Genomic DNA, 13,165 nt, shown 5'->3' with positions numbered 1-13,165 from the left:
ATATTTCAATTAAAGACATTTTATCACCACACATTTGATGTAAGAGAAATACAGATTTTGCACAACTACAGTAAATTTCAACATTGCAATGAAAATGCCTACAGAGTCTTTATGTGTAGATCAATGTAAAATAAAGAATCTATAGCAAATTGATGCCATAATGTACAGGAATGAAATATATTTGTTTGCATGCACTTTTTGCTTTTTGAACAATAAGTTAAGTTCTCCATTTTTAGTTGGTACAAAGGATCAAATACCTGGTTCTGATGAGGGTGGGGTAGGTTTTCACCAGGTAGTCGGAGATGTTCCTGCCTGTTAGGTCCATGAGAACATCTCCTGTTGACTGAATCCTCTGATGCACAAAATAACACACAGTGCACTTGTTATTTAAGATACTCATCTGCAGTGGTTGACCTACGAATATATGTGGATTTTAGTTGAATACATGGAAGTGATATACAACACACTGTGGTCATTTTCAGTGTCAGTGACCAAACCACCTACCTGTGGAGGTGGCAGGCCTCCAGCTCCCTCAGGGCACACAGGCAGCATAGTGAGTTTTGTGGGTGTGCTGCACTGACAGACTGGAGACGGTCTGAGAGAGTTCCACTCTGGACCAGCCAGCATATCTATCAGAGCGGGGTTAACCAGGGGCATCTCCCACTCCGTGGTGATGTTGTTACATGGGAAATCTCTGCCAGTGGGAGAAAGTGACCTATGTGGTCAACAAAACAGCACAGAAAACAGAAATACAAAAAAACAGATCTTAAAGTGTTACTCACTCCAGTGGTTCATCCACCATGCAGCGGGTCCCAAAGCCAGGCTTGTCCAGCAACACCTCACCAAAGTATCTCATCTGAGCATCCATAGGACGTTCATTACTGCAGTGGACAAAATATTCAAAAACAAGATCAGCAAATCACATTATTCTGTCCCATTTATAAATGTAATCTTTTTTAGGCAAATTCAATTGAAATATTGTACTGATCTCATTCAATTAAGTAAGAGCTCATTAAGATTAAGTAAGACTCCTGACTGCTAAATGTCATGAAGAATCCTTTATAATCACCTGAAGAAGGTGTACTGTCGTCCATACATCCAGGGACTGAGGGTCAAACTCGGATACTCTCCAAAGGGTGGAACTATCAGAGTGAATGTCAGTGCCAGGAAAACAAAACTGGCCGGCAGCACAATCTACACGAAACAGAGATGTGACGGTGATTATTTTCCACCAAGCAAGAAACAGTCCAATGGTGGCCTATGTGGGACAAAATGTCCAGGCTGTTTGCTGTTTCGGTTGCTAGATAAAAGCCTTGCTATTGTTTGAAAAAATCTATAAGTCAGACTGCCAAAGTCAACCTTGATCTCAAATGTATATTTTAGACTGTATCAAATAAATTCAAAACATATCAAAACTTCAACAACACAACTCATAACATAAAATGCTATAAGGATTACAGTGGTTTAGTGTGTAGTGGATGCAAGGATTATGGTATAGTGAATTATAGTAAGGTTACCTGGGCGAAGAAGTCTTTGTAGGAGCGGGTGGCGTGATGCAGCCTCTTGATCAGCAGAGCGAAGAACTGTTTGACTGTCAGACACAGGCCTCTCACCTGGTAGGATCCCCTGCCTGCACCACCTTCTAGGACATCACATGGACCCTGGCCATTGGCGTGAAAAGCTCCGTCTGTCTCTGGAATACAGAGTTCAAGTTCAGTGCCACAGCCTGACTTGCACAGACGGCGGGTGTCAGCTAGAGCAAAGAGGCCAGACAGCAAGCCAAGCATGCTTAGTCTTCTGTGGACAGAGACCAGAAAGTTATACACCTGTGCCTACCTGTAGGCATGTACCTATGCATTGGCAGCATTGCTCTACTTGCCTATAGGCATATAGTTCAGCATCTTTTGCATATTGTCGGTGCATCAATGACAGCTCCAGATCTAAATGTATGTTTATAATAAATCATACAGTTGGTCACATGTCACTAGTAAAATTCCCCAAGCTGAAGCTCTCTAAATTACACTGTTGTTGGGAAAAAACACTATTGCCAAAATGTGTTGTCAGTAATGGATAAAATAATGTTTAGAATGTTTTTATTGGACAAAGGAAGCTTGACTATGTTTCAGCACATAAAAGACTGGAAACCCTCTTAGATTACTGTTATTATTAATAGTTGTTTTTTCCACAACAGCAGCATTTGTCCTGAGCTTTAAGCTGAAAGTCACTGTCACCTTTTAGTGGCTCCATATCAACAACAGCCACTCTGTTGAGTCCACAGAGGCTAGCTCGAGAAATCTGCTTCAGTGATTTCTTGTCTGGGAGGGTTAGAGAGTGGAATACAAAGGATACAACTCACATGATGAGAAGTAGATGGAGAAAACAGGGATAGCTACATACATACAACCACATACGTAAATACAACTACACAACAAATCAATAGGAAGAGAAAAAAAGTGCTACCTTGTATACACTTTCTGTTGGTTGCATTCCCATCAGCAGTGACCTTTAGGAAGATCTACACAAAATAGTCAAGATTAACAGATGCTTTTTATAAACAAAGCCTAATGACTGTGAAGGTGAAGCTGAGGCAGTGACTATATGACAGATTGCCCCAATGATTTCTTTTCAAATTGCTGTTTAGCATTTGTACTTTAATGACTAAGAATCTGTCTTGTACAGAGGGCATTCACTGTCAATTTGATATATTGTCTCATTTCTTCAAGTGCTGGCACCACAGTGCAAATTTGTAAATGTATATTCCTTTTACTATGATTACTACAACTGCTAACATTTCTTTTGCTATTAATTCCATGTACCTCTTCCAGCGATGTGTCGGACACACCGAAGCTGCTGAGGCCGATGTCCACCAGGGTTTCCTCCAGCTCTCTGAAGAGGCTGGCATAGGCCCTGGGCTGGAAGTTACGGTTGGGAAGCAGATAGGTCAACTCCTGGCCAATGGCCTCGATCAGACGAGCCTGCGGCACGTGATGATGGACCAGGGCACTGATGCTTTCCATGTTACCTGGAGATGATTTTCACACATTTCTACTTAACATGCCACCTGGTTCATTATCATCACTGTTGGTGCTGCAACAGTTCACTTATTTAAAGGCTTTAGAGTCTTATCTCCCTGACTGACTGTAGAACCTGTAGAATACAGAAAAGAAAATTCATCCCACAGACTAAAAGCTCTGCTTCAAACTAAAAAGTCAAAGGTAAAAAGTAAAGAGTCAAAAGTACAATATTTGTCTTTAAGTGTAGCGGAGTAAAAGTCAGAGGTTTCCAAAAAAATAATACTCAAGTAAAGAATTCAGATTCTAGAAAAATATATGTACAGTACTCAAGTAAATGTACTTTGTTATCGCCCACTCCTGGCCCAGAACCATCCCTTAGTTATACTGCTATAGGCCTAGACTGCTGGGGGAACTCCCATGATGCACTGAGCACTTATTTTCTCTCTCGCTCTCACTCTCCCCTTGCATTTATATCATGCTACTGAATGTCATTAACTTGGTATTTGCTAATTGTGGGAAGGTTTATCGCCATAATATTGTAAGCTCTTGGCCTTACCCTGAAAAGTGAGATCATCTATGTTGTGGTTTGGTGCTATACAAATAAAATTGAATTGAATTGAATCTTTACTACATATAGTATGAGAGGTAAAGAATAGTCAGTGATAAGATATTAAATTTAACTGTAGCATATAGACAGGGGGAGTTTCCCCTGTGTTTGACTGTTTATACAGAGGGCACACAGAAGTTGACAAAGTATAGTGATTACAGGGTGTTTCTAGGTTTGTTGACAGCAGGTATTTACATAGACTGACTACAATCCAATGCAAAGGCACTATTCATCAGCATGACAAAGAGATATTGTCACATTGTATTCATGATTTTGAAGATGAATAGAATCAAAACGGGTCTGATGAGATTGAACAATGAACTTGGCATAACACACCACACTCTCTGAGACTAATGTAACAAATTGTGGCCTTACCGTCCATCTGCCTGTCCGCAGCCTGGCTCTCCTCCGTGTTCGCTTTAAACTTTGAGCATGTGGAGCATTTACAGGAGCAATCCTCTTTACAGTCGCAGCTAGCCTGGAGGACAAAATGTTACCAGAAACCATAATTGAATTTTTTTTTTAATATCACCTGCACTTTTTCAACCTCTTAGTCTTACAAGGACTCGTTTACATAAATACTTCAATAGGGACATACTAGACTGTATGCTTTCTTTGCTTATTTATTCATTATAAATAACCAGGGTTCAGACCAGAATTTTAGTGTGTTATGGTCTAAATGTTTTTCTGCCTAGATGACAATCTGAATCTGACTAAAAATGAATCCACATTCAGCAAATATTTATCATTCGTTGTCAAAACTACCACTCTCTAACATTTTAACGCAAATGCACACAAACATTCGCTGCTCCATTTTCTCACCTTGGGAGTGTCATGTTTCATTCGTCGTACAAGAGTGAGGTAGAAACCAGCACCAAAGCAGTTCTTGAGGAAGATTGGGGAGCCGCAGCAGTAGAGGCGACCCTGTGAAATGATAGCCACCCGGTCACTCAGCAGGTCGGCCTCGTCCATGTGGTGGGTGGACATTATCACTGTTCGCCCTGCAAACCGGACACAGAGTGAAACAATGAAGAAGGGATGAAGACAGAGGAATGAAAGAAGGAAGATGTTTGATGGTTCTGATTTTTTCTTTCTGTCTTGGCTCAAGATCTAATAATACTGTTGTGCTGTGAAGCTATACAGCAGGAAAAATCTCACATTCATTTTTAAATGTCCCATATTGTATAAAGTAAAATTTCCATAAAACAGGTCTTTTGGCTAAATCATTAAATGGTGTTTGATTGTATGTTTTATTATCCATAAGAACATATTTCTGTGGTTTTAAATACCAAAAACCATCTCAATGTTGTTATACCTCTCCTCCCTCAGGCTTCTCTCTGGAGCTCAAAAGGTTGGTGAGCCAATCAGAAGAGAGGCTATGAGCCTGTTTTCTGAGTGACCAAATAAGAATATAGGAGCGTTCAGGTAACCACTTAGCGCAAGCAAATCCTGATCACAAAGTTACGTTAGTCCTGACGGCTCATTTTAAGGCTCAGTTTCTGAATACGGGCTACGGGTAATGTAAAACTACATTGAGATGTTATTTAAAACCACAAATATATCTTTTTATGGATATCAACACTTCAAATAAAACACTGTTAATATGTAAAATATGGAACCTCTAATATAAAGGTTTCAGTTCAGCTTGTCTGTGGTAGGCCCAAGAATACATGACATCTTTGTCAGAGTTAAACTGGAAGCATCTACGCTTCGAACTTTGTCACAAAGGGAGTCAATTATTGTTTTATTGTGTACATAACAGCTTTTCTTAAGCAAGTTTTTTGGATATCAGATTTACTTGAAAGACTATGAGACCTGCTGTCAATAGATGCTTCAGTGATGAAATGTTTTTTGCAGGAGGCAGATTGAATTATTAACATTTCAGGCTTGTTCATCGTCTAACCTCTACATATTATGTAATATAGCTATAAATTACCATACTACTTTTCGATGTCAGATATCCTCAAATCGTGTGATATGCAGGGCATGTAATGGAAACAATTTAGGGAAACCTGATATTGAAATGTGTTAATGTCATATAATATTTGTTATATGAAGACTGGAACATTAAGCATTATGGTCTAATGAATTATACTCAGCTTGACTGTCAACAGAAATTTGGAATTTGTCACAAATACACCATGTTAAATGGTTAGTTAATGTGACGGAAACAAATTGAAAAAAATGGTAATTTAGTCAACAAACACTGAAATAAAACCAGTTAATGTGGTGCTCATAACACAAGCTTCATTAATGCATGATGTTACATTACATTAAATGCATAATGATAACAATTACATCATAATAATAACAGTGTGTAAAAGTTGCCAGTCTTAAGGGACAACTGTGCAACAAGTGCACGCAGTGTTAGGACTCGATACCCTCCTTTAACCAGCAGGTGTCATTGTTACCTGAACGGTATTTCAGCAACAGGTCCCAAATGGAGCGTCTGGAGTAGGGGTCCACCCCTGAAGTGGGCTCATCCAGGATCACCACCTTAGCCCCACCAACAAACGCCAAGGCGACCGACAGCTTCCTCTGCATGCCTCCTGAATTAGAACACCATAAGATGCACATGTTAGAGTGTGTGTGTGTGTGTGTGTGTGTGTGTGTGTGTGTGTGTGTGTGTGTGTATGTGTGTGTGTGTGCGCAGTTTACACGACACTGAGCTTTGATCTATTTGTGCATACACCTGCTTCCTGACAGACCTGAAAGGTTCTGGGTCAGTTCATCTCTCTTGTGAGGCAGACCCAGATCCTGCAGCATGTTCTCCACCTCTTCCTCAGCCTCCGCTATCGGACGGCCTTTCATCAGTGAGTAGAACAGGATATGTTCGGCCACAGTCATACTGACAGAAAACAAGAGAATGAGAAGGACGCAATCACCCATATCATACACTGCTAGCATGTTTATTTATCACACTGTTTGATGAATATTCAATTGTGGTGCAATGTAAGATTCAGTATACAGGCTCCAAAACTATTCATTCTTGTAATTTTGGAGCATCTTTTATACATGTTTTAACTAAATGTGAGCAGGGTTACATACTGCTGAAAAAGGATGTTGTGTTGAGGGCACATTCCCAGAGACAGGCGGATGGTATCCATGTCTGTGCGGATGTCCTTGCCATAAATGGCTGCTGTTCCCGAGGTGGGAGGGAACATACCAGTCAAAATAGACCTGGGAGAGAGAGAGAGAAAGAGAGAGAGAGAGATGAGCAGCAGACAGTTTTCTACATGTTCACATGTTCAGATTATTGGCGTACATGTACAGCATCTGTGTGACATACATGGTGGTGGTCTTCCCAGCCCCATTGTGGCCCAGAAAGGCAGTAATCTGGCTCTCGTAAAAACTGATGCTGAGGCCGTCCACTGCCGGTCTGAGGCTGTTGCTGAACACCTTGACCAGGTCCTGGATACAAACACCCTTCACCAGGTCAGCTGGTTCTGCCTCAAAGAATGCCTGGCCTGCACACAGCAAAGACAACCGCATACTGTATATACAATATAGTGCATTTAAAAAGCAAAGTAAAATACATCACAGCAGTCGTACCTTTCAAGTAAACAAAACAGCAGAGCGATTATTAATAAAAGAGTTCAACCAAATTACAAAAAGTCATATCACCATTTCATTTTTTCGGAAAGTAACAAAAGTCTAATTTTATTTATGTGTATGAAGGAGACAGGACACACGTATGAAGTCAGGGGGTTGGAATGCAAGTTTCCATCACTTATTAACTAAGCAAACTGAGAAGTTAGCACTGTGTGCATTCACATATGCAAGCAAGTGCAAATACACACAAGGACAATGAGTTCCCACACACAGTGAAACTGACTGGCAGAGAGAGAAAGTGAGAACACTGGTCTTGATAAAAGACTGAAGTTTTTTTTTTAATATATATTAAAAAGCAAACAATATGCAGCTATTATACCATCTTTCTCCTGGTTCTCCTGACCCTCAGCCTGGTTCCCCTTCCCCAGCCTTTCCCGCTGATCCTGGTGTTCACATGAGGCGGTCTCCTCCAGGGTCTTGGGTTTCTCCTGGTTTTTCTCCTGTTCTTCGTTTTCTTCCTCCTCTTTTTTCTGCTGCTCTCCTTGCTCCTTGTTTGCCAGGTTATCAAAGCCTTTTTTCTCCAACTCAAGTGTGTTGTTGCCTTTCAGAAAAATAACAGAATGCAGATTCAATCATGTCACAGACACTTTACAGTCCAGATCCTCTGTATTTTAGACAAAAATTAGACATATTCATTTTAGGATAGGTTTGTAAATGATATGCTTACAAGCTGGAGTCACAGTGTTGAGCCAATAACAGGGGAGGAGGGGGAAGTAAAATGGTCGACCAATTCCATACTGTCCTGTGATCAAAAGAAAAAAAATATTTAACACCTGAGCTACTGTAATGTAGATCAATCAATCATCCTGTGTCCCAGAAATGATCTGTAATATAATAAAGTAATATGACATATACACTGACCAGGGAAGACATTGTCCAGGTACCAGGCCAGCACAGCATACAGTACAGTGTCCAGGCTCATCATGCAGATGGAGGTGAGGAAGGAGAACTCGTCCCCCTCCAGAGGGCTAGTCTGGATATTGTCCCACTGCAGACCCAGACCCTGCTCTTCGTACCTCGACAGGTACTCTGTCCCAAAGCCAAACGCCACTTGGGACAGCAGACTCTGAGGAAAGAGGCATGAGAACTTTCCTGGACTGATACCATAGATGAGGCTAGACTTACATTATGTGGCAAAGTTTACTCACTTTAATGATTCGCTAGATCTTTAATATATATATATTTATTATAGCTTGTTTATAATGTATTTTATTCTCAAGCCATGTGACACCCACCACCAGGATCTTCATGTCTTTGGTGATGTGGTCCTGCCAGGCGAAGAAGAAGATGTGTGGAAGGTAAAGGGTAAAGTAAACAATGCCGCAGCAGGCTGCTGCCAGGTTGGCGTGGTTGAAAAAGACGCTGAGGAGGAAGCATTGCATAATGGTAGCCACAGTGAAGGTGAGAAGAAAGAGGAAGAGGATGATGGGATTGCTGTAGTTCAGTACCCTCCCTCCCTGTAGGCCAGAGAGAAACACATAGATTAACACAGATTTTCCTTGTGAAATGTTTAAGTAGCATTAAAACTAACATTTTTTGTAGTTTATATTGTATTTGATATTCAACAGATCATATTTTGCATAATCATTTCAATGCATCAAACTAATTTCCCTAAACCCTGGAATTTAAAAATAGTTTTAAGTAATCTTACTAAATGAAAACAGGGCAAAAACAATAAATGACTACTGACTCTTTGTTGAGGTAACCTCAGTATAACACGTTGGTTTATACAAATTAACCACTAGAGGTCAGAACAGCCTATCTTACTATAATGAGAGGACTTGTCACTTTTACAAGGTAGAAGTGTTAATCATTGACCATCATTCCTGCAAAGCCAATGACATAATTCCCATGATGTCATGGTATTCATCGTTCTTTCATTAATGATTAATAGTGTAAGTATGCTATCGGTGAGCCGTTATCATTAATGAATTATTTCAAGGAAAAAGATCTGATAATGATTCGCAGTAAAACTGGGTGGTATCATGACATTTACAGCCAGGCTCATTAACATGATCAGAGACACATTGTATTAATCATTAAGAGTGAATAGTATCTCATGTGTATTAAGTGTCTCTGGTAAAATATGAATTATAGCATGAAATCTAATGGTAACAATGGCAACTGAATGCCATAAAAGTGAAAATCCAAAATGAAGTACCTCAGAAATGTACTGGAACGTAGGGGACAAAAAGTCTACACACACTGTAAGAGCTGGTATATATAGACAAAGAGACAAAGAGAGGAACGTTGGTAAATTTTCCTCACCATGATGATGGCGGTGAGGAGAGCGGTGCTAGTGCCCATCATGATGAAGCTGTCAATAAACCACGTGGACCAGATGACACCATTGGTGACGCCCATGGCCTTCAGGGTCTCCTTCAGACGGAGTTCCTTCTCTAGAACTATACTCTTGACTATCATGGACACAGAGTAGACCCAGGCCAGTACCATGAAGATGGGGAAACAGCGGTTCAGTGTCAGCATGAATCTGTATAGAGGAGAATAAAATGAAGGAGAAGAATGTTTTGATTGATGCAGGAAACCTTAACTGTGCGATTCCAAGTACTGTAACACTAAATTGTGACTGAAAATGATACCTTGAAAAATCAAAAGCTAAAATTAAGTCAATGATGAATTCTGTTGTAAATGTGATTGAACTTTGTGTAAAGTTACTATAAGATCATGGTTTCTACTCACAGATCATCCACATAACAAGGGTAGGGCATCTGCTGAAGGTAAACACCCAGGGGCCACTCCTTTCTTGTGTGAGTCTTGATGATCCCATGCTCTATTATGTCCTGAAGGTAAGCAAAGCCGCCCCAAACATAGCGGAGGTCATCCATAGGATCAGCTCTGGGGCCAGGATCCCAGTACCTGAGCAACACGTACATAATTAGTGTCCAAGTTTATCATTGTTATGCTAAACCCATTATTTAAACTTGCTTTTGATTCTAACCTGTCTTTGACCTTATTGGTGCGTTCCACTGCATCAATATCCATACGGATCTTGAACTTCACATGAGGCGGCACCTTGGTGGTCCAAGGGTACATATTCACAAAGACAAGACCTGCCCAGAACTTGCTGTCCTCCAAAAGGTCCAAAGCCTGATGAGTGATGGCATCTTCATCAGGCAGAGCCACAAACTTATCCAGGATGACACACTGGATGAGGGAGGACGAGCAAGACAGAGACCAACATATAAATGGACTGATCTCAGACCTGCGATTTAGAGGAGGATCAGCAAAACAGCATTAAAAAAGCAGTGCTTTAAGCAAAATATTAATGTCAGCATGCTAACATACTCATGGTGACAATGCTAATGGTAACATTTACCAGGTTTATTTATCATATTCACCATAAACAAAAGGGGGAATGTCATTAGTTTTGCTTCCAAAGTATTTGTAACCAAAGTATTAGTCAAACTGAAATTTTGACCCAATGATGTTGCAAGATGACAAGTTAATAGATCACCAGAGTTATTAGAAATTATCCTGAGGGGGGCATGAACGTCTGAACTAAATGTCACAACTCGAAACCACAAATCTGAAGCTTATACTGGACCTAGATGAAGAGTCAGGGGATCACCAAAGTCATAATAGAGTTCATCCTCTTGGGACCATGAATGTGTTTACAAAACATTGTGTCAATCTGTCCTGTCAATGTTGAGATCTTCCACCAGATCAGACACAGAACACTTCCATTCCAAGAGTGGCTAAAATCTTATTACTTTCAAAATGAAGATCAGATGTCTGAATTTAGTCAACAAAGGCCTTCTTTTTTAATCTTTTGGTCTTAACATTTAGCTAGGTGAGTATATATTTTTTTTAATGTTGAAAAACACCAGAGGTTCAAGTGTTGAGTGACGTCTCTGATCTACACTCTACATGCGCATTTGCAGTTACATTTGAGCAGTGGTTGTCTATTCCCTGTAAAACATGTCTGATATAGCCATTCACTGTAGGCTAATGCAAATAGGGAGGGCCTTGATCCAAGAGGAAAGACTCCAAAACAACTATTTACCAGTGAGATCTCACCCAAAGCCAAAGCACACACGTACAATTTGCCTTGGAAACAGAGACATGCAGTGAAAATACATGCTAATATGGTATGGTATACATACATAGTGTATTCTAGACATGCACAACAAATGGTCCAAATCTCAAAGGCCGTCCCTTAATTCACCCAAGCATTCATCGACTAACACTGCAGCCCCACTGTGTGGTGTGATACGCATGCATGCCACCAACATGCAGCCAAGCAGCCATCAAGCCCATGGTCATTGTTGCTGCTTTATAAAGGATGGTGGATGGAGTGACAGCTGTATCTAATCGGCCTCAATCGTTCCCACTCTCCCTGTCACACTCAAGTGCTGTAAGCTTCAACTTGCACAAAAACAGTGAGCACCAACCATCCACCCAGCCATGCCCCCAGGTGCCCCCCATGTCACCCCCCAGGGCGATAGGCCTCTCATCCACATTAGCTCCCGCAAGAAGAAGGGTGATTTCAACTTTGTTTCAAATAAACTGGCCCACTTTAAATGTGGAGGGCCTTCACGAGAAGGTATGTGATGTGTTTTCTTCTGTTTTTTTTCTTTCCCTCCACTGCATCAGCAGTAAACAAAAGAGACTTGACAGCTAGTTTGTTTCTCTGGCTCTCGCCCACCTGGGTAGATTTCCATGTCTCTGGACAGGGAGACAAATTGCAGAGTGTAAAGACAGCTTATCTAAACTCTCACATCACGTCAAGAGTGGTATTCAGCACACAGCGGTCAGGCAACTGAGGTATTGAAATCAACAAATGACAAGACCTGTGCCTAATTTGATTATTTCATGAATAGGCTTGTCCTAGAACTTGACATTTCAGGTGAAGTGAAATGTGGAAAAACAATCCACATTCTTACTATTACAGTCCAACGGGGGAAAAGATAAAAAAGATAGCAAATGATCTTGACACCTTATTTTCATCCGGAAATTTAGAGCTCTCTTTGACTAGTCAGTATAATTATGTACGCTGGTAAATGTACTAAGCAAGCACTTTATTAAAAACACCATACTAATACTGGATAGAGCTTCCCTTTGCTCTCAAAACAGCCTCAGTTCTGCCTTCCACAAGATGTTGGAAACTTTCCTTTGAGATTCTGCTCAATGTTGAAATGATCGCATCACATCAGTTCTGCAGATTTGTCAGCGGCACATACTTGCTGCCAATCTGCTGTTCAACCACATCCCAAAGGTGTTCTACTGGATTCAGATCTGGAGACTGGGGAGGCCATTGAAGTTCACGCTGAACTCACTGTCATGTTCATGAAACCAGTTTGAGACGACTTTTGCTTTTTGACATGGGGCATTATCCTGCTGGAAGTAGACATTAGAAGATGGTAACTGTGGCCATAAAGGGATGAATATGGTCAACAACAATACTCAGATAGACTGTGAAATTCAAACCATGATTGATCGGTATTAATGGCCCAAAGTGTGTCAAGAAAATATTCCCCACACCATCACACCACCACCACCAGCCTAGACTGTTAACACAAGGCAGCTTGGGTCTATGGATTCATTATGTAGAGGCCAAACTCTGACCTAACATCTGTGTGCCTCAGCAGAAATCCGAATTCATATCTGACAAGGCTACGTTTTTCCAGTCATTAACTGTCCAGTGTTGTTGAGGGGTGGAACCTGACATGTTCTTCTGCTGTTGTAGTCCATCCACCTTAGATGTGTTGTGCATTCTGAGATGCTTTTCTGTTCACCACAGTTTCTCCTCTGACCTCTCTCATCAACAAGGTGTCTACGTCCACAGAACTACTGCTCTCATGAACTGAAGCTCCTCACCTGTATATGCAGGATTTTATACACTGCGCTGCTGTCATATGAGTGGCTGATTGGATAGCTGTATGAATGAACAGGTGTACAGGTGTTCCTAATA

At 40.9% G+C, this 13,165-nt stretch overlaps 1 protein-coding gene across 1 annotated transcript in view; it reads right to left on the bottom strand.

Annotated features, from left to right (window-relative positions):
* abca4a (ATP-binding cassette, sub-family A (ABC1), member 4a) overlaps positions 1-13,165 on the bottom strand; it is a 35,469-nt gene that overhangs the window by 8,081 nt on the left and 14,223 nt on the right. Inside the window, exons 12-31 of the mRNA XM_056364963.1 lie at positions 10,193-10,398; positions 9,934-10,110; positions 9,502-9,724; positions 8,469-8,690; positions 8,095-8,299; positions 7,901-7,975; positions 7,553-7,774; positions 6,911-7,088; positions 6,670-6,801; positions 6,330-6,469; positions 6,033-6,170; positions 4,444-4,622; positions 3,997-4,099; positions 2,817-3,022; positions 2,461-2,515; positions 1,518-1,693; positions 1,070-1,194; positions 783-881; positions 505-694; positions 258-352 (exon numbers count right to left, since the gene is read on the bottom strand). Of these exons, the coding sequence (XP_056220938.1) occupies positions 258-352; positions 505-694; positions 783-881; positions 1,070-1,194; positions 1,518-1,693; positions 2,461-2,515; positions 2,817-3,022; positions 3,997-4,099; positions 4,444-4,622; positions 6,033-6,170; positions 6,330-6,469; positions 6,670-6,801; positions 6,911-7,088; positions 7,553-7,774; positions 7,901-7,975; positions 8,095-8,299; positions 8,469-8,690; positions 9,502-9,724; positions 9,934-10,110; positions 10,193-10,398 (3,146 nt within the window). The remainder of the gene's footprint in view (positions 1-257; positions 353-504; positions 695-782; positions 882-1,069; positions 1,195-1,517; positions 1,694-2,460; positions 2,516-2,816; positions 3,023-3,996; positions 4,100-4,443; positions 4,623-6,032; positions 6,171-6,329; positions 6,470-6,669; positions 6,802-6,910; positions 7,089-7,552; positions 7,775-7,900; positions 7,976-8,094; positions 8,300-8,468; positions 8,691-9,501; positions 9,725-9,933; positions 10,111-10,192; positions 10,399-13,165) is intronic.

Source organism: Seriola aureovittata, chromosome 20 (genome assembly GCF_021018895.1).
Source record: "Seriola aureovittata isolate HTS-2021-v1 ecotype China chromosome 20, ASM2101889v1, whole genome shotgun sequence".
In the NCBI taxonomy this organism is placed as follows: Eukaryota; Metazoa; Chordata; class Actinopteri; order Carangiformes; family Carangidae; genus Seriola; species Seriola aureovittata.
Note: the sequence above shows the minus strand (reverse complement) of the source record. Positions and strands in the feature narration are given on the sequence as shown.